Genomic DNA, 24,597 nt, shown 5'->3' on the forward strand with positions numbered 1-24,597 from the left:
CATGTACCTTTTCCTCCGCATTCCTGAAATCAGCCAGTTCTCTAACAAGTCATAATTCCCTTTAGGTGGGAATGCTATTGAAAAGCCAAGATTTTGGCATTCAAGACCCTGACAGCTTCTGGGGATTTTGTTCCAATTCTTTTTAAAAGAAGAGCTAGGAGGTAGGTTTTTTTTTTTTTAATTTATTTAAATAAACAACTTGAATCAAACTGAAGTCTCTAGTTCCCTCCCAGTGTTGCAATATTATTCACTATTACAGGGTTATTCTTTTTTCTGTTCTGTTCTCTAGCTATAGTCCCCCCCCCCCGCACTGTGAGAACACATGCGGCATTAATATCGATTTATTTGTTTGCTCACCCTGATAACCCAGTCATTTCGGAAGAGCTAGGAGCACATTCCTACCAACAGTAAATTTCTAAGTAAAGTTTAAGATTTCTTTGCCATTCTTTTATCTTTACACAGAAATTTATATTGTTTCTAATAGTGTGAATTAGATTTTCCCTCTATCCTATGTCCCTGGAATAAACTCCACTTGGCCGTAGCATGTGATTATTCTTTTAGTGTATGGCTGAATTTGATTTGCAAAGATTTTATTCAGAATTTTTCCATCTATGTTCATTAGGGAGATTGGTCTGTAGCTTTCATTTTTGTGGTGTCTTTATCTGGTGTTGCTAACCTCAGAAAATGTGCCTGGAGGGGTTCCCTGTTGGTATTTTGGAAGAGCTTGAAAAGGATATGCGTTGATTCATCTTTGAAAGTTGGTAGAATTCACTAGTGAGTCTGTCTGGTTCTTTGTTTTTCTTTGCAAGGAGTTGGTAAGGAACCACCCACTCTCCTATTCTTTCTCTTTCTGGAGACCCTTATCCCAGCTCTGGAATTCACTACCCTACTTCACGAACAAAGCCAAGAAAGCTTATTTTCTCCCATCTACGCTGCACTGAGCAATTAGAGGTGCCCATGAGTGGGCAGAGACCAGCCAAATGAAGAAAAATGGGGAAAAACAGAGGTGAGATCATCCCAGGCCCTTAAATCTTTGTCTCTCATGCTCTCCCAGCCTCGCCCTCCTGTCCTCATACCTCTCACCATCACTTCGGTGACTGCTGTTTTAACCAAATTCATAAAGATCTGGAGGAAAGGAGTGTACCACAGGTGATTACCTGGCCCTCACCTTGGCCAGGGGGTGTATTGTTCCCCTAACTAGGTCACAGTTAGAAACTCAGGAAGTCCTTTGAGGCTTATCTTAAATCCACCAGCTGGCCGCTAACTTCTATCAAGAAGAACGCTTGCCCGAATTTCCCGAAATAGTGCTGTCGGCTCCTGCCCTTATTTGCTGACACAGCTAAGTTGCAGGGGTGATTGCAGATAGGGGAGGCTGCAGTGGACAGATCCGAAACATTACTTTTAGTACTATAATTGCTTTCCTGGAAGAGCAAAAACATATGGGGTCTCTGCACACATAATCTTCTAGTGTAATTAGCATCACTTCTTATCTAGTCTTTTCTTGGAAGAGTTTGTTTCACTTTTCTCAGGGCTTCCACAGAATGGAGGCTAGAAACACTTGGGGAAAGTCAGTAGTGAGATGCACGTTTAATGCACATGGGCCTACAGTGGGCCAACCCTGAATATCTTGCCAGTAGATGAAGACGGCTTTAGATTTTTTCTTCTAAAAAATCCTGTCAGGCCCTCCCTGGTGGCGCAGCGGGTTAAAGCACTGCACTAAGAAGCTTAAGCCACTTCCGCATGAGTTCGATTCCCGCCTGCCCCGAGGTGACCACATGGCGCAGCAGACCTCTCTTGACCCGCCCGCTGCTCCCCTCAGCAGTGTACTTCGTCGATCTGCCTGTTCTGCTCCCTGCTCTGTCTCTAGTGAATCTTCTCACCCTCCACATCTCTGGCCTGTATCCCAGTTCTGTACGAATAAATAAATCTTTAAAAAAAAAAATCCTGTCAGAGCTGCCTACCTCAGGGAAGAAATGTACTAACTCATCCTCTCGTTTATAAATGATGGAGACTTTTGCTCCTCCCCATCTGTCATTTATCCCTCATTCAGCACTGAGAACCTGGCACAAATACTAAGGGATGGACACAGAACTGGGTGGACAGGAGCTAGTGGTCCCCACTGTCTGGGCTGCACCTCTTCCTCTTGCTACCACAAAACACCCTACACCTCAGTTTCTTCATCTGAAAATCTACACAATATCCATTTTGAGATTGTTGGGAGGAGTAGAGATAAGGTATGTGTGTTTATGTATGTGTGTTTGTAGAGAGAAAGTGTAGCAGCCAATATCCTAATAAAACTCTCCAAATGCTTGATTCACTTAGAAAAAGGCTCGCCTTCAGACCATGGCCTGTCAGGCTGAACAGGCTGCAGCTCTGCGAAGCTCCGGGCTCTCCCTCTCTCCAGCCTCCAGGAGCACTGTCCTTCTCTCTGTCCTTCACTCTGAGCTGGTCCCCACATCCATGTTGGCCTCTCTACTGGCACGATGACCCCAGAGCTTCACGTGACCATGCTTTCCTGTTGGGTCACCCCAAGATCGTCACTGATCCCCACAGGAAAAGAGTGGTCACCAGGCCCTTCCTCCCATCACTGATGCTGTTTCATTTCATTTTGTTATGGGGAAACAATGTCCTGAATGAACTCTGCAGACCAGGTTTTGTGGACTCCACCCCCCACCCCAGACACCAGAACTACAAATCCCAGCATCCTTGCCTTGTTGAGGGTGAGTTAAACAGCCGTATCTGATAGAAAATCAGCCATGTGGGCCCTGTGGGTCTCTTGGCCTCTTGGCTCATGGTTTGGCTCTTGGCTTTTGCCGGCTCTCAGCATGCTGTTGGGGTCCCAGGTCAGCGGAACGGGTAGGACACCATCACCAACTTATCTCCCACTCTTTTTCTCCAAGTTACTCATTTCCCCTCCCTTTGTAAATGATCCCTTTCTTAACCTTCTTGTGTGTGCCTGCAGTTGAATCTTATTAGGTCCTTTTAAATGCACAGATGAGTCCGTTAAGCCCACAGTCCCCATTAACAATATCACTTGGCATCCCCTGAGGTTATCAAGTTAATTTTGTGTGTTTACAAGGACAGGAGGGAGTCTGATTTGTTCTCTCTCCCACTCTTAGCACAGTGCCCCTCCCGAGATGCTCCCTGGAGTCCAGATCTTTCCCTGCCCTGGGTATTTTACCATCCCCAGCCACAGACCGTGCTCTAGGATGGGCACAGCCTAATCTGGAACGGAAACTCTGATGCTGCCTCCTCACACATGTGACTTGACTTCAACCCAATCCAGAGACCATGACTCTCACCTTCTTTAGTGACACAAAAGTGCCCTTCCCCAAGGAAGCTCAGAGCTCAGTGCCTATTTCTGGCCCTGCCACCCCTGGGTACTGGTGGTGGCTACCCTCCCTCTCACCAAGCCAGGGTTACTCTGGGAAAGTGAAGTGTGCTTTAGTGGAGCAGCATAAATAAAGAGACACAGCCAAGGGGCACGTGTATATTTAAAATTCCTCCCCTTCATTTTCTTCTTCAAATGAATCAGTCCCCACTTCTTCGTAGTCCTTCTCCAGGGCAGCTAGGTCCTCTCTGGCCTCAGAAAACTCCCCTTCCTCCATGCCCTCCCCCACGTACCAGTGGACAAAGGCCCGCTTGGCGTACATCAGGTCAAACTTGTGGTCCAGGCGGGCCCAGGCCTCAGCGATGGCTGTGGTGTTGCTCAGCATGCACACGGCCCGCTGCACCTTGGCCAGGTCTCCCCCGGGGACCACCGTGGGAGGCTGGTAGTTGATGCCCACCTGAGAAACAGAGAAAGAGAAGGAGCAATGCAAGACAATGGAGGCCAGTCACAGGAGGCAAGACATGGGTCGGTCATGGGTGTGGGGACAGGAGCATAAAAAGAGGATTGGGGGGGGACTCAGGCAGGTAGGGGAGGTGAGTGTTGAAGAAAGTGAGGTAGGGCTGGAAAGCTCAGGAGGAAGGCCTGGGGCACCTAAAAACTGGAGGAGAAAGGAGAACCGGGCAGATCACAGCTGGAAATGTTAGTGGGGACAAGTGAGGGCCATGACTATAGTGTTGAATGGGGAATTACGTGATAACGTGTTCTCTCTGAATTGGAAGTCAACTTGCTTTCTAGACTTGAAGTTTTAATAATGTTTATTTTCTGGCTGGCAAGCTGTAGTTCCTCTTTTTTTATGTTGTTCCTAAATTTAGAGAACTTTCTCTGCCAAAGGTGAAAGTCTGCTTGAGAGGTCCTGGGATGCTCCCAGAGCATTAAATGAAAAGGTCCAAAGGTCAGAAGGTTAGTGTAAGTACTCTGGCAAACAAAAACCTTCTCCTCAGTGAAATATAAAATATACTATCATTAAAACAGAAAGAGAGCCTAGGGGTTGTGAAAAAAACATTTGTACAGTGTCTGTCCAACATGGACGATGATCAAAATCTAGAAAGAACTCATATAACTTAATGAGAAAACAAAAATTCCAGTCAAAAAATGGGCAGAAGACCCTAAACAGACATTTCTCCAAAGAAGACACAGGGGTGATGGTAAAAAACGTTATCACTTACTATCAGGGAAATGCAAACCCAAACCAGAATGAGCTACCATCTCAACCCCGTGAGAACGGCCCTCATCAGAAGGTCAACAAGTATTGGCAAGGGTGTGGAGAAAAAGGAATGCCGACTGGTCTGGCCCCGATGGGAAACAGCAGGCAGATGACGCCAAATATTAAAAATAGATCTACCAGGTGGACCAGAAATCCTGCTCCTCATTATCCACCTGAAGAAGGTGAAATCCCTAATTCAAACGGCCACAAACTCTCCCAGTGGAAATGACTAAGGGCCACCACAGGGCCCAGGCCCCGCTGTGGCAGAGGTGCAAAGCAAATAGCACTGAGGTATTAGAAGAAAAAATGGACTCATGCCACGTGTGGCAACATGGAAGGGATTGAAGGGAACTGTACTAAGGGAAATAAGTCAGAAGGAGAAAGACAAATTCCTGGATGATTTCACTCATGTGGATTATAAAAAACAAATGGTACTAGTTAACTAAAACAAACCCTAGAAATATGGCTGCAGGATTGAGGCTACCAGAGGGTGAGAGTGGGGAGCAAAGTGGATCTGAGGCCCTGGGGGAGGCCCCATGGGCTACCTGGGGGGTTACTGGGGTTTTGGTGGGGGCCATGGCATGAGGTAACGTGCGTCTGAAGCCAGTACACCTGTATCCCTAACGCACATCCATGCTGTCGCCTCAGTAAAAGATGGGACAATCTTAAAAATAAAGGAGGTGAGAAATCAGTAGTAACTGTGCCTAGAGTCAATTCTCTTCTTTTGAACAGATCTTGCCCTGACCTGAGTCAAGAGAGGACAAAGGTCCTTGGGGAGGATGGAAGAGGATTCCAAACTGCGTGGCCCCCCCCCCCAAGCCTTTGGCATGTGGCTTTCAGAGAGACAGCCAGAGGCTTGGCTGTTGTATCTTTCTGGATATAACCCCAGAGCTTCAGCTTAAGATTAGAGAAAAAATAGAGGCAACTCCTGTCTATTTTTTATCACCCTCAGATCTTTTCTTTTGACTCTTTTATTACTCATCTTCCTGCTAGCTTCTTGTTGTTTACATTTGTAAAAGAGAAAAGAGCTCCCTCTTTTTAAAGCTCTTGGCTCTCTCCCCAAGAGTGACCAGAACGGCCACATAAAAATAGGCTTAGTCCAAAACAAGGATTATTTACGTCGCAAGGAGCAGGGCAGGGAGGCAGAATGCTGGCTCCTTTACTCAGCAGAACAGCTAGGTCCAAGCCTCGTGGGCAAACAGGTCAACCAAGAGGTTGCCAGGTATATGGTACCTCATTTTTGTACTCTCCGCAGGAATATGTTCATCTCCGGATTTCTAGCACCTGGCACACCATCCCTGGGGGCCGGGACAGCTCTGAATTATCAAAGGTGTAACTGGGGGTGAGGGCACTGATCCATGTAAGTGTGTAAATGGTGGAGTTATTTTGATGGCGGAGTCAGATTAGGGCCCACCAGCACAGCACAGTGGCCAAGCAGTTCACGTGTGCAGGGTCAGCTGTCTGCCTTGCCAGTGCCCCTGGAAAGGGGCAGGGCCAGGCTGTGGCTGTTGGCATTCAATGGTCATTGGTCCTGGGATCCAGGCTGCTCTCATTCTCCCCAGAACCTAGCATTTTCCAGACGATGGACAGCTGATCTATACCAGGCCACTCAGCTTCTCTAGCTTCTGCTCATTCCCTGGTGAGTGGAAAATGGCAGAGCTTCATAACAGAAATAACCACACTCATTTAACAGCCATAAAATGTTTGTCCTAAGTCTGAATGGATTAAGTCTGGCAGGGTGGACATTTAATTTTTCAAAATAAACTGGGAGAAAGGCAGATGCTTTGTTAGAGGAGGGACTTCTACTTCCCTGGCAGTTGATGCGATGTGGTTAACGCCACCCTCTGATCTATTGTGAGCTCATGGCCTCGTGCCCAAAGTGGTTCTCTCCAGTGTCGCTCTCTCCTCTATAAAAGAGGTCTTTGCTCTATGACCTCTGAGACATTTTTAGGTCTTACAGTAGGAGAGACAAAAGAAGTTACTGGTCCGCCTCCTCATTTCAATATTATTATGCAATAGAGTCTCTCCTTACCTATAGTTGAAGGTAACCTTAACTAAAGTGTGACATTCCCATGAAACTGCTCATCACTCCAGGACCTGGGGTTTACGCATCGATCACCCCCATTTTTGCTCTCCCTCTCCAGTTTACCTCTTCTTTAAGCCGTCAGCTCTCACCTTAAAGCCCGTGGGACACCAGTCTACAAACTGGATGGTCCTCTTGGTCTTGATGGCAGCAATCGCGACGTTCACATCCTTGGGGACCACGTCCCCCCGGTACAACATGCAGCAGGCCATGTACTTGCCATGTCTTGGGTCACACTTCACCATCTGGCTGGCCGGCTCAAAGCAGGAGCTGGTGATCTCGGCCACAGACAGCTGTTCATGGTAGGCTTTCTCAGCAGAGATGATAGGGGCGTAGGTGACCAGAGGGAAGTGGATGCGGGGGTAGGGCACCAGGTTGGTCTGGAACTCGGTGAGGTCCACGTTGAGTGCCCCATCAAAGCGCAGAGAGGCAGTGATGGAGGACACGATCTGGCTGATGAGGCGGTTGAGGTTGGTGTAGGTGGGGCGTTCGATGTCCAGGTTCCTGCGGCAGATGTCATAGATGGCCTCGTTGTCCACCATGAAGGCGCAATCAGAGTGCTCCAGGGTGGTGTGGGTGGTGAGGATGGAGTTGTAGGGCTCAACTACAGCTGTGGACACCTGGGGGGCCGGGTAGATAGCAAACTCCAGCTTGGACTTTTTGCCGTAGTCCAGGGAGAGACGTTCCATCAGCAGGGAGGTGAACCCAGAGCCAGTGCCCCCGCCGAAGCTGTGGAAAATCAGGAAGCCCTGCAGGCCAGAGCAAGCGTCTGTCTGGGGAGAGCAGCAGAAGAGGAGAAACCAGGAAGACACGTTTCAAAGAATATCATGTGGACAAAGGCGGGCAGCCCACTCTGCCCCACCGCCCCACCCCACCCTTCCACATTGTTTTTAAAGATTTATTTTTATTATTTATTTATGCACACAAAAACTGGGGTGCAGGCTGGAGGTACAGGGGTGAGAGGATTCACCAGACTCAGAGTGGGGAGCAGAACAGGCTGATCTACTGAAATACACTGCTGAGGGGAGCAGAGGGTGGGTCAGGAGAGGTCAGCTGCGCCATGTGGGTCACCTCCCTGGCTGGGGATTGAACTCGTGCTGCAGTGGTTGCGATAGCTTCATAGTGCTGGGCTTTAACCCATTGCACCACCAGGGAGTCACCCTGTGAGTAAAATTAACATCCTGGAAGGGGTAAGGAAACAAGAATTTTGTTGACCTTGGGGAGACTAGAAACAACGGGGTGGAAGCTGTACTGGACATGCCTCGGGCCATGAAATTCCAGCCCAGGGACTTGGTTGGATCAGGAATGAGTTTCAGAACCAAGTTGGTTAGTAACTTTGCTCTGTGAGAGCAAATTCCTTGCCTCTACCCCCCACTTTTCATTTTATTTCTGCCCCCTCCCCTGCCATTTTGTTTCTATGATACCTCATAATGAATTCGAACAATTAACCCCTGGAGGCATTTTTTAATGAAAAAACTTGATTCCACGGGAACTGCTGGCTTGCGCAGGCTCAGAAGGTACAGGGTAGCCAATTCCACCATACGGAGGGGTCAGAGGACCTGAGTTTTGATAGCAACTTTTCCATTTGACAGTTGCAAAAGTTTCAGTAAGTTATTGGACTTTAGTTTTCTTGGTTTCTGATTCTTCTAGGTTCAGGTGGGAACAATAAAATATACTCACCTCGTAAGGTTTTTGTGATAAATGAAATAGTGTGTGCTGAGCAAGGATCTGACACATCAGCATGGCAACATGTCAACAATTACCTCTTAGCTGAACAAAAACAACTCATAGAACCAAGAATTTTCCCGCTGGGTATAATCTACGAGAGTTCTGCTCAGTGGTTTTGAACAGAAAGAGTGAACCTATACAAAAACGTGGTATCCTTAGTTCCGAAGTAAATGTCATGCCCAACCTGATCATTGTACAAATAAGGAAATAAGGACTCAGATAAATAAAGCAACTCACCCTAGACTTCTCTGAAATCAACCAACCTGGTTCAAACCCTAACTCAGCCACCTCCTAGCTGCAGGACTGGGGGTACTATTGATCCTTCCTTCCCTTCCATTTCTTCACCTGTAAACTACAGGGTAGAGACTTCCTTCCCACCACTATTTTGACAGGAATGTATTGAGCTGCATTTGTAATGGTATTGTAAGAACCGAACGTATCAGCAGTCTCTTCCTCTTCCACGTTAACTGCTATGTTAACCTCTGCTTCCAATCACTAAAGATCCGGGCTCCCTTATACAGCAGTCTCCCCGGACCCTACCAGCGAGTGTCAAGGAAGTATTAACCAGATTCGAGTCCAGGCTGTCCAGGCAGAGGTAGGGCCTTCATTCCTGTGAATGCTTCTGGCCGCACATAACCAGGAGCCTCCAAATCTTAGGGTCTTTCCCGAGCCAGGAGTCATGTGTCTTCCCAGTCTGTCCACGCTAACCTGTCAGCTGACCCCTCACCCTGGTTTACTCACCAGCTTCCGTATGCGGTCCAGCACCAGGTCAATGCTCTCCTTGCCCACTGTGTAGTGGCCCCGGGCATAGTTGTTAGCTGCGTCCTCCTTGCCGGTGATCAGCTGCTCTGGATGGAACAGCTGGCGGTAGGTTCCAGCCCGAACCTCATCTATGGGGAAGAGAGCCATCAGGTCTTCCCGGCTTCCACCTGGCTCCCACCTGGCTTCCTTCCTGCCCCCTACCTGTGAGAACAACTATGTGACATCCTCTCCCTACCTACCTAGACAACTGCACTGAGTTTTATGGATAACCCTACCCCAAACCTGCAAAAAGCTAAGAGAATTTCCAGGCAACAGGCAGGCACTAGCAAAGCCAAAAGCCTGTGGCTCTGGAAGGAGCAAGTTCTGCTGGCTGGAACTTTAAAAAACCTAAGGGACAGAGCTCACCAAAGCCCCAGGGTGGATGGTCTCCCCTTCCTTCCACGTTGCTCTCTTCAAGAATCCCTTTTGTTTTATTTCATGCTGCAAGGTTACCCACAATTTTAACCCATTAGCATTAGAATGTTCTAGGAACACAGAGAAAAGTTTGTTTGATCTACCCACTTTCTAGACTCTCCTAGGAGTTGTGTCACCCCAACCTCCATGTCAAAGTGGTAGTAGTAAGTTCCAGGCACTAGAGTGCTCTTAGAATGACTTTGAAACAAGCTACACTCCAGGTTCTAGAAGAGGGACCCCTACCCGCCAGGATTCCTGTTCTCCGCCATCCCAATGAGGTTCATTCTAGAACCACACAGGACCTCTGGCCATGCCAGAATGTGGTTGCTATGCTCCCATTACGGGTGTAAGATAAAGCATAGGCCAGGCCCGCGGTGATTATAGACTCAGAGACCTAGACTTTGGGAAACGACTCGGCAGTTTCTTATTTCTAAAATTATTTGCGTTTTCTGCTCTTAGTCTCTAGTAAAGGCTCCTGACCATTTCTGTCTGTGTCAGCAGGCTCTCAGGTCTGAGCTAGACAGTGTTTGGTTCTGCATAGGTTGGAGTTCTGCGTGGGAACAGAAATTCCTGAAGCCTGTTGTGTACCCCACACAGAGACGGTCAGTCACGCGGGTGGAGGGCGCTACAACCGGCTGTCCCCACCCTCTGGTTCTGCAGCTTCACCTTCCCCACCCGCTCACCTACGACGGTAGGCTCCAGGTCCACCATAACCGCCCGGGGCACGTGCTTGCCGTTGCTGGTCTCGCTGAAGAAGGTGGTGAAGGAGTCGTCATCGCTGATCTTGTTGGCCTGGGCGCCAAAGGTGCCATCCGCCTGGATGCCGTGCTCCAGGCAGAAGAGCTCCCAGCAGGCGTTGCCGATCTGGACGCCTGCTTGACCCACGTGGACCGATATGCATTCCCGCTGTGGAGAGCAGACGGGGCGGGGGCCTGAGTCCCTCGCCTGGGGCCTGCCAAGACTTAGCTTCAAAGAACCACAGTTTTATGTTTTGCTTTAATGGTAACTTCCCAGGGTGAATCCTTTGTGCCAAAAAAAAAGGGGGGGGGGGAAGAAACAGTTGCTAATTCCAAAACCGAGACTCCTGTTCTGATGAAGGCCAGAAGAAGCAGCAGTGATAACACAGAAATGATTCCTAACTGAGGGGCATGCGCAGTGGCCACTGACATTCATGCTAGGCCCTGCCTTTCTTAGACACAATCCCACACATGCACATAATCCCAGGCACACACACACACATAATCCCAGATACAACACACACAATCCCAGACATACACAATCCCAGACACACACACAATCCCAGACACAACACATATAGTCCCAGATACACACAAACAATTCCATCACACAATTCCAGGCACACACACACACAATCCCAGACACACACACACACGATCCTAGACATAACACACACAATCTCTGGCACATACATAATCCCACATAGACGCATACACACAATTCTAGACTCTCCATACACACACACACAATCGGAGAACATTCTGGTGCACTGGCAGAGCCCAGCAGGGAGATGTGCCTGCTCTGTGGGTTTCTATTCTTATCCATGACCTGACCTGTCGTTCTCTAGCTCTGGGTAACCTAAGTCAGAGCAGAGCCTCCAGGGAGTGCGGCAGGCACAGACATGCTTCAAGTTCACACCAGAGTAGGGCATGCTGGGGTCTGAGGCTCTGGGCCGGAGGCAACGCTACACACAGTGGCTCACAGGTGTGGCGTCAGGACCCCACCGACAGAGACACAATCTGAGTGTCAAAATGAATAGCATACGAGATTGGTATAGGTTGTATATGGAAAAATCCACAAGTTGTTAAGAAAAAAGATCCAGCAAAAAACAAAACAAACAAACAAAAAATCACCACCACCTCATTTGTCCTTATCTGAAGGGCCCTCTGGATGAAAGGAAGTTCTTTAGCGAAAGTTGTCTGTTAATCAACGTAGAGTGAACGATCTATTAAGAAACGTTGCCAAGTGAAAGCTTCTAAACATAATGGATCATGACAAGGACGCCAGCATCATTAAGTGAAAGGTTGATGGAGGACTACAAATTCGCACAGCTCCAAAGAATCAATACTTCACCGCTACCAGGGTGAAGAATGATCACAGTGGTCAGCAGGCTACCTCTGGGCTCAATCTTAACCCTATTAGTGAGAAAAATCAGTGGAGACCACTTGATGGGATGCCTGACATCACGCACAGCGCCCCCAGGGGAATCCTTGTCAAATATAGTCAGCCTTGGGGGCCTCCTTGGTGGCCTAGGGGGTAAGTCTCAGCACTATCACTGCCATGGCCTGAGTTCTATTCTGCCTGGGAGTGACCCACAGGACGCAGCAGACCTCTCCTGACCTGCCCACTGCTCCCCTCAGCAGTGTATCTCAGCAGATCTGCATGTTCTGCTCCCCACTCTGTCCAGAAACAGAGGATTCATCAGATGAATTCTCTCACCCCCTGAACCTCTGGCCTACACCCCAGTTTTTCTATAAAAAATTATCAGCCTTGGCCCTCCCTGGTGGCGCAGCGGGTTAAAGCACAGCAGTGAGAATCTGAAGCCACTTCCGCATGAGTTCGATTCCCGCCTGCCGCCTGCCCCGGAGGTGACCACATAGCGAGGCAGACCTCTCCTGACCCGCCCGCTGCTCCCCTCAGCAGTGTGCTTCGTCGATCTGCCTGTTCTGCTCCCCACTCTGTCTCTGGTGAAGCCTCTCACCGCCCCTAAGCCTCTGGCCTGTACCCCAGTTCTGTATGCACAAATAAATAAATCTTTGAGAAGAAAAAAAGAAAAAAAAAAATTATCAGCCTTCCCGCCCATTGCTCCCTTCAGCAGTGTACTTCGGCAGTCAGCCTGTTCTGCTCCCCACTCTGTCTCTGATGAAGCCTCTCACTGTCCCTGCACCTCTGGCTTGTACCCCAGTTCTGTATGCACAAATAAATAAATCTTTAAAAAAAAAGTAAAAAGTGAAAAAAAAAAAAGAATTATCAGCCTTAATTTAATATAGCCTTCAGTTTACAGAAAATGCTGGGTCAGAGGGAAAAGTTCAGGCCATCATGGTAAAAACAACAAAATAAATGGGATATTCTCTAGACTAAGATTAATGCATGAAAAAGCTATATGGGAGCAACTGTTTCAAGTCAAAAGAAACTTTGAGTTCTGCTTTGACCAAATAAAATATTTGAGTGACAAATAGAAAAACGAGTAGTAAGTTAAGCATGATGTTGAAATCTGAGCTAAGTATGAAAATGTCACATTGTAAGGTCACTTGAACCTTACAATGATATCATTTCCTTTAAAATACTTAAACAAACACAGCAGGTAAAGTAAACATGGTAGGAAAATAATAACTTCTGTTTGCACTAGAAGACAGAGGAAGGTTTGAAATTTTTCCTTTTCAAGTGAAAAAGAAATTGAAGCAAGGAAATACTAGGAGAGGGGAGTAGTCTCCACTCACAGCAATTCCCTTATCCTGAAGAGCCCAGGCTCTTCCTGTCTCACTGGCTTGGTCATTGTTTTAACTTACATTTACCAAGAGCCCAATTTGAGAGTGTAAGATCTCTAGGCTGGGAGCCCCGATTTACTCTCTGAACCCCAGCCCCAAGCGTGCAGTTTGCATGCATCAGGTCCTCATGTCAGGGTGCTTAGACTGAAAATTCTGTCGTGGGGGATGGGGGAAGGGGCTCAGATGTGCTTAGCCAGGGCGGGGGTGGGGAGGCAGTGCCTAGGAGGTGATGAGAATTTGGAGGAGAAACACTACTTCTGGCGTGGTTTCCTGGAGGAGGCATACTGATGGAGACTTGAGGCAACTTAGTCATGCCAACCTGATTTCGGGGCATTTTGGGTGGATTTGGGAGGAGGCAGGGAGACTTAGGGCAGAGCCCACAAACTGCTCCATGTGTCTCAAGCGTGGGCTCATGAAGGGCAGCGCAGAGAAGACATCTGTGCCACCTACAACCATCCCCCACAGGAGAGGAGACTGTATGCTACAGAATGTCAAAAAAAAAAAAGTTCTAGAACTTTCCAGCTTTCTTATAATTCCACCACAAGAAATCTTCCATGTGTCAACCGTCTATTATTCTATTTTAATTTTAGTTATTTCTTTTTGCTTTGCTCTCAGAGGGCTAAGATCAGCTAATCATGATCCCCTTGCAGGAGGCTCTGTGACTTTCAAATCCTTTTGAAACACCACAATACAGTTAAGCTGGCCTGCAGTGTCTGAGACCACCCCGGTCCACATACCCCTGAGCTGTGTGAGCACCTGTATGGTCAAATGCCACACAGTTGTTTTGAGGAAGCAGATCATTACCCCACTGTGTCTTGCTGTCAGGGCGGGATGGTGAATGCCACATATTTTAGAATCTAGGTCAGAGATGACAAGTAGAGTAGATCCCAGCAACAGGGATAATTAAAGTAAGAACAAACGTGACTCATGATTGCTTGAGTTATCTTTGCTCAGAACCCTTCAATTACACCATAGCTGGCATCACTGAGAACAAAGATTAGATAGCAAGCTAGAAACAGCGAGAACAAAGAGGTGACCTAAATTAAAATCGAGAGTCGGCTTGGGAGAGGCCTCAGACCATAGGCGCTGCAGGTCTGCAGCAAAGGGACAGTTCCAGCCTGGCTTTGGGAATGTCGGGGTATGTTCTAAGTAGACGCCCAGCTAAGAGACCCTATGATTTCAAAAGGCCCTTGAGCTTCGGCTGCAACAGTGGGCAAGAACGAGCCAGTTGAGTTTTTAACCCTATCACACAGCAAGTACTGTTTCCCCTTCCTTCCCACAGCTCATTATCGGGGAGAAAGTCAAACAGGAAGACACCAACAGAGGAAATGTCAACCACAGAAGTCACAGTATTGTCAGGCCCTGGGTGGCCAAAGGGAAAATAGCGATTGGTTCATTTCCACACCCAAGGGCACCACAGTCTCAGGCCCAAGCCCCATCACGGGCCCTGCAGTCACTGGTCACTTCCTCCAAATTTATTTTTAGCATTTCATCTTCCTTTCAAGGCCAACAGAAGCCTCCAAGGAAAGGTCCCTGAGCAACAACATTCACCCTCTAGCGGGCATGGGCCTGATCTGAGTCTGAAAGCCTTGAAGCACACGGCAGCCCCCTCAAGTCGCGAGCTGGTACAAACACAAAAGTTGCCTGCTTGGTTCACTCCCACAACACTTATCTGTTGTGCTGCTATGGTCAGCGAGGCATTGACAAGTTTCTCTGATTTACCCAGGACCTCTGCCCAACCCCTGCCTGGGGGTCTCCTGTTCATCTGGGTCCAGAGAAAGGTGCCCACTGGCTCTGGGGGAACCTGCATTGAGAGATGGGAAAGGGGGGTGCAGCCAGACATGCAGCCCCTGGGAACCCCAACAGTCCTTTGAAGCCAGAATGTACCCATGAAATTCAGGGTTCAGCCAGGCCACTCACACAGGGGCTGTCACAGGGCCACAGACAGAGGAGCAATGTCCATCCTCCCCCTGACCACATATGCTCTAACTGCTTGCTTCTGTGGGATGCCTAGTCCCGTCCACTCTGAGCTGGGGCTCTATCCCCAGTCCAGAAGGATGCGGGTAGGAGGCTCTCACTCCCCCAAGCCACAGACATTCTCCTGCGCCCTGCAGTCGTGGCTACAGGCTTGGCTTGGGGTACCTGATCAGGATGGTCCCCGGGAAGGTATCATAGTCTCAGTTCCCAGAGACTGCTTACTGGAGGGACACTGGGGACAGATGAGAATGTCCAACTGTAGAATCAGCTATAAATTTCTTACCTAGAACCAAGAGAAATACTGAGTCTGATTTCCTGGTGTGGGTTTATAGATGTGTCATCCTAATCCATCAGGAATGAGTCAAGGGATTAAAAAAAAAGAGGTGGGGGGTTTCTGTGAGAAAGAAATGTTCAATACAAAATATTTCTCCTTGACAGCACTGCCCATGCAACAGGCAAATGTTCTACGTAGAACCTGCTTTATACATTCAGCACTGCACAGCAAACGAAAGATGGCCTCTCTTCAAAATATTCAACCACGGGTTGAATTCACATTCAGATTCTTTAGCACATTTACCATAAGATTTTACAGTTTCATTTATTCACCAAGTTTTTCCAGAAACTTGTATCTTGCATATCGAGTGCACATGGGAGTTGGGGGGAGAAAGAAGGAAGAGGAGGGGGCTAGAGGTGGTCCCCTGTCTCCACCCTGGCATCAGGGTAAAATTAAAACACGCAAGGGAAAGCATATACTCTATAATATAAATACTAAACCCCAGATCCTGAGTCTGCTGCCGAGGACTCACTTCAGAGTAATGGGGAGACAGGGAAAGGGGACTCAAGAGGTCGTTGTTGAAATTGGATGGTGTATAGAAGAGGCTCATTATGCTGCTCTCCCCTTTCACAGATGTCTGAAAGTCTGCATAACACAAACATTTAAAATATTCAAGTGGGGTGGATGCTTGCATTTGCACTAGAACCCATCTTTGTTCTATAGGTGAGAAAAGCCATTCCAGAGAGGTTAAGTGACTTTCTTGATGTAACACAGCTAGATCTAGAAACAGGCACCGACATTCTGAGCTCCCAGTTCTGGCTTCTTTTCGTGGTTCCACACCAGGGAAACCTCAGACAGGAGTGGGTTCTCCTCCCGTCACTGTCGGGACTCGCCCCCAGATTCTTTAAGTGTCTGGGAGCTCGCACTGGGGAAGGACAGACCCGGGGCACAGCAGAGCTGGGGCCCCGGCCAGAAGGCCCTGGGCACTGTCCGACACCAGGGAGGAGGAGGGAGGAGGAGGGGAGGTTCTCAACTGGCCTGCTCTGTCACTGACACCTGGAGCTAGAGTAACCAGAGAGCTTGACCTTGGCCTTTGAGACATGCTCATTGCTCCTCCCCCACCCAATCTTTCCAGCCCAAGTCCTTGTGACCTGAAATACCAGGGCTCTGGGCAATGGATGTCTGAATTTCCAGGCTTTCAGAGAAGCGAATTGGATGCAAACCACCCTCCCCCTCCCCCACTTCTGGCCTGTACCCTTGCTCTTGTAGGCATAAATAAATAATTTTTTTAATTAAAAAAGAAAGCAACACACACATATTTTAGAAAATATTAAAAAGTGCACAGAAGCAACGATGGACCCCATGAAGCCACCACCCAGTGATTTGGAAGGTGCAGAGAGTGGAGCAGCATACTGTTTTGAAGGTCCCTGCCCAGCAGGTAAGATCAACATCTATCAAAGGAGATAGATGGAAGTTGGGGGAAGGGGGTCGCACCCTGGGTGTGGCGTGCCCAGCCTTCTGGAGGAGACTGCTGTGTGCAAGTCCTGCTGACTTTGGCCACTGGGAAGCGGGCAGCCTCGGCACCCCCTAGAGTTACAGGTGCCCCAACCCTGGCAGGTGGCCGGCCAGGTAAGGTGAGAGGAAGCAGGCCCGGGAGCACTGTAGTCTTGAAGTCCCCAGTTACATTTACTTGGGTCTGGGGGCCTGCCCGCCACCCCTCGTCCGCCTCCCTCCCCAGCACAGCCCAAGCATCAACGCCTGGACTGCCCCTCCTTTCCCCACTCTGGTACCCCTCAAACTGTCACCTTTCTGCACGGCTCCCTCATCCTCCCTCCCGGCACCTGCTTGCGTAAATCCCCCTCAGGTCCTTTGAAGGGCGATTCACCGGGGTCCTACTTTTCCTCGGTAATAAAGGACACCCGGGGGTGCCTCCTCCTCCCTGGATTGACACCACCCGCGCCCCCCACCCCGCTGCCCCCAACATGGCACTTCGGGATCTGCCACTGGGAAGCCCATGCACCCCTTAGTCTGCTGGGCGCCTGCCCAGCACCCCCGACCCCCCAGAAGCACCCCCCGGAATAACCCAGAAGGCTCACCATCCTGGCCGCTCTCTCACCCGCGCCTCGCAGCCTGGCCTGCCCACCCCAAGTGCTCCAGATACAGCCGCCTCCGCTGTTGTGACACACTGGGCGGGCGGGGGCCGGGGACAGACATGCTGGGCCCGCAGCTGCCCGGCTGCATCACAGAGCCCGCGGAGGGGGGACGGGCAGGTCACAATGGCTCCTCCCCGCCCTCCCGCGGCTCAAATCCCCGGCGGCCTGGCCCCTCCCGGCCTCTCGGACCAGCTCGGCTTTGGGCACCGCGCGGCGGGAACTGCGCGCAGAGCGCACCCTGGGTTGGCACCCCGGCTCCGCAGGAAAAAGTGGGCAAGCATGCCGTCTCTACCCCAGACTTCTCTTCCTGCTGCTGCCCGGGAAGGACAGACGTAGGCAGGAAAGGCACCCGGTGGGCAGAGCTGGTGGCGGTCACCTCAAGCTAAAGGTGCCGAGGCTGAGGGTGGGTGCGGGGCTCCCCAGTGCCAGCGGCAGGCTTGCTCTCTGCTCTCTGCTTTCCATCCGCGCTGGAGCCAGCCGTGGCTTCTGCAGGAAGCCCCCCACACCCCACCCCCACCCCGCTTTCTACCTCAGTCTACCTGGTCTTTGAGAGTTAAATGAGGTAGTATGCCCGCGTGGCGGGGTCGCTGCAGGTGCCCGTGCCCGCTTAAGTCGCGGTGCAGAGTGATACTGGGGTCTCCTGGCCGGGTGACCAGCCCCCCTCTTGGCAATGTCCCCGGAGAGTCAGGTCACATTATGAAACTTCCCTCCTGCCCCATGTTGATGGTGGCTGGATAATAATTGTTTCTTCTTTTTTTTAGATTTATTTACTTTTGCATACAAGAACTGGGACACAGGCCAGAGAAGCAGTGGTGAGAGGACTCACCAGAGACAGGGTGGAGAGCAGAGCAGCAGACTGAAACACACTGCCCAGGGGGGCAGCGGTGGGTCAGGAGAGGTGCGGCACCATGTGGGTCACCTTCCTGGTGGGGAGTCGAACTCTTGTGCTGCAGTGGCTGCAGATTTCCTCTTAGTGCTGCACTTTCACCCCTTGCGCCACCAGAGAGGGCCCTGGATAATAATTTTTCCTGAGTCTGACTGCAAAATTCCCCACCGGAAGCCAATCCCCACCGAAGAGTGTAACCCAGCGTCTGTTTCTCTCTCATTGTCCTGGGAACCTGACCACCGCGCCCCAAGTCCCTCTAGGCAGCCTCTGGTTTCCCTGGAGACACTACCACACAGAACGGCTTTGGCCAGACACAGGCTCTCCAGGTTCCCAAGGGCAGGCCCAGAGGCGCCCTCCCTGCCTGAGAGGAGAATGAGAAAGCTGTATTCGTAGGAGCACAGCAACGTGACCTCTGCCCACCACCTGTTTATGCTGAGGGAGAACACAGGTCCGAGTCATCTGCAGCAGTGTGAGAACTAAGCACCATGCTTCACACTGACACGTTGTACAGCCTAGTGAATTATGAGCTCTATGTTTCTGTACGTGACAGCCTGGGGTACCGGCTATTTAGAATCCTGAGTAAGCTGCCCAGGACATGGGAGCTACCAAGAAGGGTAATGACCATTATTCATTATGTTTGTATTTCTCTTGGAAGAGAAATACATATTTTATTTTTTATACATATTTTATTCCCTTATTTCTATTCAATTTGTCTTTTTTCCTACTTTGGGCTTGGTTTGTGGTATTTTCTACTTGAGGGCGAAGTTTGTGGTATTCACCTTGTGGCCTTCCCCAACAAAATGGGCTCATTTGGTGCATCCGAGACGCCTGGTGAACATTGTTAAATTAAATTCTAGAAATTCCTTTTGCAAACCGAAAAGTACATTATGAGCAGGTTCTTAATGTCTCAGGATAAAGATGATAGCGATGCTAATGCTAAGATGCTGCTCTCTTATATTCATTGTCATGCCCTTTGAACCTCACGTCTCTCCCCTTGGGGAGTGAAGGTGGAGGGAGCCCTGATTATCCCACAATGCTGAATATAGCATCTTTTGGTTCTGAGGAGATAAAAAGAAGAGTAACTGAACTGTATCCCCCCCAAATTCATACGTTAAAGCCCTAAGCACGGGGAGACAATAAAGGAAGGTAATTCTGGTTAAATGAAGTTACAAGAGCGGGGCCCTCATTCAATGGGACTGATATCCCTATACGAAGAGGGAGGCTGGGGCCTCCCTGGTGGCACACAAGGGGTTAAGACTCAGCACTATGAAGCTGTCTGCAGCCACTGCAGCACAAGTTCAATCCCTGGCCAGGGAGGTGACCCACATGGCACAGCAGACCTCTTCTGACCTGCCTGCTGCTCCCCTCAGCAGTGTACTTTACTGATCTGCCTGTTCTGCTCCCCACTCTGTTTCTGGTGAATCCTCTCCCCTTCTTCCTCCCCATACCTCTAATTTGTACCCCAGTTCTTCTGTGTAAAAACAAAATCTTTTAATAAAGAAGAAGAGAGAGACCCCAGGAGAGCATATCCTGGGGAAGGCCATGTGAGGACCGGGGAGAAGGTGGCTGGCCACAGCTCAGAAAGAAACCTCAGCAGAAACTGAGCCTGCTGGACCTTAATCTTGGGCTTCCAGCTTCCAGCATGGTGAGCAAATGAAATCCTGTTCAGCTGCTGGCATGTAGTATATTGTAATGGCTGCCAGAGCAGACAAGGACAGTGGCCTCGGAAGCTTTGGCGTGAAAATGTCTACTTTGTCTTGATTTTCGAGTCTGGTGTCTTAACATTATTTTCCTGTAGTAACCCGGGTCTCTTAGTGAAACTTTCCTCATGCCACCTTCATCCCTGAGTGGAAGTTTGCAAACAAGGAAGGACATGTTTTTAAGTCCTTGTGATGATTAATTCTATGTGTTGGCTAGACCAGGTCATGGAGAGCCCAGATATTTGGTCAGCTTCTGAGTGTGTCTCTGAGCGTGTGTCTGGATGAGACAATGTTGGGATCAGTAGATTGTGTAAAAAGAAATTTTGCCTGCTGGAACCAGGACATGGCCCTTCTCCTGCCCTGGGCTGGACCCTACAGCATCAGCTCTCCTGGGTCTCCAGCTTGGCAACGACAGCTCTTGGGATGTCTCAGTCTTCATAATCAAATTGGCAGTTCTCTATCATTAATTATTTACATATATTTATGACATATAATTATTCAGTGTATAATTACATACAATTTTATTCATGATAACATTTAATTAATAGGGTCTTATTTCTCTAGAGAACTCCTGGCTAGAACAGTATCCTTTTGTTATAGGGCAGGGAGAGGGGCACCCCAGAACCCCCAAACCTGACTGCTCTAAATAGGTTCTGCCATCTGCCGCATCAAGACAAAACATATAAGACTTTAATTAAAAGGAACTTTAATACAGTGAGTATCAATACGAAAGACAAAGAATATGACTTCTAAATCAAACACCTGAAGTGACCCATCCCCTCGTGGGCAACAGTCAACCCAAAAGGGATTGGCCCAAAGCAAGGCCTGAAAGCTGCCACAAGACTAAAACACCTTCTGGCCGGGACCCATGGAAAAGCGTCAGAAATGGCCAGACAAGTCTGGGAGGAAAAGAGCAACATCAAAATCAATATAAACACTGCCATAGTCACCTCCTTCCACACGAGTCTCTCACCCACATCTCTTTCAACTAGCCCAGGGCCAAGAAATAAACACTGTTTCTTCACATGTCTCCCTTTGCTCTGTGTGGCTTCCTCAGGTCTCCTTCTGGCTCCCATCCTGCTTCCTTCTTCCTCAGATTCCTTCTCTTCTCTTTTTCTCTTCTCAGCTGCACCCTCCTTCTGGGTGGGGCAGGGAGCCTGGAACTTCCCCTTTTCCTAGGGACCACCCTGTTACACTTTTGTTGGGGGGGTCCTTATTCATAAGAAAGCAATTTCCCATAAGAGTGATTTAGGCATTGGGTAAAGAAAGGAGTCCACTTTTTCTGCAGTCTGCTCACTACCTCTGACTGTGTTTCTTCTTGCATGAATTTTTGTGCTATCAGGCCACATTCTCAAATACAATGATGGTGATGGCCTAATAACTTCAGCCACACCTATCTGACGAGAAGTTAGACAATTCCTGTTAATCACCGCAGGGAAGAGATAGCTTCATGATAAGTATGTACTTGCGGACACAGTATTTCCTAACGCCAAGTACTTGCTGTGTTCAAACTCTGTTCGAAGGAAGGCTTTATTTCTTTTGTTCCTCATAACGAAGCTCTGAAATGAAAATTTTCATTATTCCCATTTTGCAAGTGAAGAATCTGAGGCTTGGAATTGTTAACCCTAATCCCTATCACAGGACTGCTAAACTGCAGAGTTGAGGCTTAGACTGTAATCTGACACCAGGGTCTGAGCTCAGATGTTTAATAGATCTGGACCTGGACGAAGGACAAACCTTAGCTAGAAAGGACTTGTCTTCACTCTCTTAGCTTAGTCTCTGAGAGTCCCAAGTATTTCCAGGGGCCAAATATTAAAGAGGGAGTTTACCATATAGAGGGTGACTAGGAGCCCCGAGGAAGAGATACAAGAAAGTTCTGTTAACTTCCGGACACCCACTCTGCTGTTCATTTCCAGACACCCACTCTGGAACCTGTGGACTCCAGAGAACAAATACCTTAGGATCAGATGATCAAGATTTCGGTATCCCCGTATTGCTTTACTTCTGGCTACCCCTGGCCTTGATCACATGGAACTATTCCCTGTCCAGTCTTCCTTCTCATATGCTGCAGGGCCTTAGAGAAGAAAGGGTGGGCATCTTGGCCACAGAACCCCTGATGAAGTGGTCCCACTTGAAGCCTGGTTCTGGCCATACTCCCCAAGAGACCCCTAAAGAAGGGGGTGGGGCTCAGGACAAGTCTGGAGCCCACACGATCCAACGGCTCTTCTCACAGAAAAGTCTGTCTCCAAAACCAACCTGTTCTGTATGAAGTTGGGAAAGGCCACTGTGTGCCCACTGACCCTTAGTCTTCCCTACCTCTTGCTCTTCCTACTGGTTGACGGCAAAGCTGACTCTCTTTGCGTCATCTTGGCCTGGTCAGCGGTGACCTCCTGTGGCAATCTCACCGCCCCTGAGCAGAAGCAGCCCAAAGTGAGTCACATAGACTTTAGCAGAAAGACAGCCAGCGAGAACACGAGGCCGTGGGCATTTAGGGCTGGGGCCCAGGACAGGAGAGCAGGTGCAGAGAAGTTCAGGCTGGGAAACTAAGAAAACTCATCTCCTTCATTACTGGCTCAGCTGATCAGAGGCTGAAGCCCTGAGCTTCCCCGTATCTGAGGCTGTTACAGAGGCCCCCTCCAGCTGCCAGCCTCGGAAACAGCACAGAGGAGTCCTGCGAGGTACAGTGGTCCCCAGGAGAGAGAAGGCAGTCCGAATATCTGCCTCCTGCTGGATACCAAAATAATGAGCTGAATGGACTTTCCCTCCACTATGGGTATTGCAAAGTGACCCACTGCTCTGGACCTCACCCTGGCGGTACATTAAGAGAACTAAGAAACAATTCTCCCTATTATATTGTTAATCCACTTTGGAAAGCTAAGAAAATAACCCATGAGGAAAGCAACAGTCATGTCCCACGGCATGTTCTTATGTGATACGTTTAGCGCGGTCATTCATATTAGCAAAAAGATGGAAAGTCTTGAAGTGGCCAACGCATTAGTAGGCGGGACTGCTGCGTGGCTACTAAGAGCAGCGGGCTGACCTGTGACCCCTGCAGATGGGTCCACTCCGAACCTCAGGCTGTTATTTGGAGTAAGGGTCTTTTAGGCAGGAGTAAAGCTTTCAAAATGAGGTTGTCCTGGATTGGGGTGGTGCCCAAATTCATGACAAGCGTATCAGAGACAGAGAAGACAAGCACAGGTGGGGCCGTGATGATGGACTTGGGAGACCTGAGGGAAGTGGCCATATACCAAGGACACCTGACAAGGAGGTGGAAGAGGCAGGAAGAACCTGCCTCCGAGAACCGTCAGAAGGAGACACGGTGAATTGAACCCCGGGCTCCGGAGCTATGAGGGTAAATTTCCGTTGTTTAGGCCAGTTTGCGGTAGTCCGTACAGCGGTAATGAAAACAAATGCCCCCTCTATTGGCCACAGTCGTAGTTCTAGGTTTGTTTTGGTTTAGTTCTGTCTGTTCTTTAGATTTTTTTCTCTGTATTTCACATATGAGTGGAATCACCTGGTATTTGTCTTTCTCCTTCTGCCTTATTTCGCTTAGCACAGCCCCCCACCCCGTTCCTTGCATGCTTCTATGCTGTCACCAGTGGCTAAATTTCATCTTCCCCCCAATAATTGAGTAGGAATCCACTGTGTATATGCACCCCATCTTAATCCACTCATCTGTCCTTGGGCTTTTGCTCTGTCTCCATCACTCGGCTACTGTAAACAGCGCTGCAGTGAATATCGAGTGCAGATGTCCCTTCACATTGGTGTTTTTGCCTTCTCAGGTGGATCCCTCCGCGTGGAGCTGCAGGATCCCATGGCAGATCTATCTGTAACGTTTGAGAAAGCTTCCTACTGTTCCCAAGGGGCTGGGCCCACCTGCATTCCCACTCACAGTACATGCAGATTGCTTTTTCTCCACACCTTGCCAAGACTTCTTGATTCTGGTCTTTTTTAAAAGATTTTTGTTTATTTAAAGACCTGGGGTGTAGGCCAGAGGTAAGGAAGTAAGAGGATTCACCAGAGACAGAGTGTAGAGCAGAACAGGTGAGGCTGCTACTAAAACACACTGCTGAGGGGAGCAGCGGGTGAGACAGGAGAGGTCTGCTGCGCCCTGTGGGTCACTCCCTGGCCGGAGATCGAACTCAGGACGCAGTGGCTGGAGATAGCTTAATGGCACTGAGACTTTAACCTTGAGTCATCAGGGAGGGCCTGTCTCTGGTTATTTTAATTGCTACCTTACACTGCTTCTCATTTTTAGTCAGGTCAACTCAACTGCGTTTAGATTTTGCATCTCAGAAAGAGCCTGGTAAAAATGCAAATACAGGGCCCTCCCTGGTGGCGCAGCGGGTTAAAGCACAGCACTAAGCTGAAGCCACTTCAGCACGAGTTTAATCGCCGCCCTGGAGATGACCCTCATGGCGCGGCAGACCTCTCCTGCTGCACCCGCTGCTCCCCTCAGCAGTGGACTTCGTCGATCTGC

The 24,597-nt window shown here is 49.2% G+C and overlaps 1 protein-coding gene across 1 annotated transcript; it reads right to left on the minus strand.

The window, feature by feature from the left end:
* Positions 1–3,479: 3,479 nt before the first annotated feature.
* Positions 3,480–17,536, minus strand: TUBA8 (tubulin, alpha 8). The gene is made up of 5 exons (XM_004692806.2): positions 17,475–17,536; positions 10,305–10,527; positions 9,148–9,296; positions 6,771–7,451; positions 3,480–3,788 (listed from the first exon to the last, which is right to left on the minus strand). Exons 1-5 carry the CDS (start codon positions 17,475–17,477, stop codon positions 3,495–3,497), a joined length of 1,350 nt encoding a protein of 449 aa, XP_004692863.1. The 5' UTR covers positions 17,478–17,536; the 3' UTR covers positions 3,480–3,494.
* Positions 17,537–24,597: the final 7,061 nt, after the last annotated feature.

Source organism: Condylura cristata, unplaced genomic scaffold, assembly GCF_000260355.1.
Source record: "Condylura cristata isolate star-nosed mole 26May11 unplaced genomic scaffold, ConCri1.0 scaffold00034, whole genome shotgun sequence".
Taxonomy (NCBI): domain Eukaryota; kingdom Metazoa; phylum Chordata; class Mammalia; order Eulipotyphla; family Talpidae; genus Condylura; species Condylura cristata.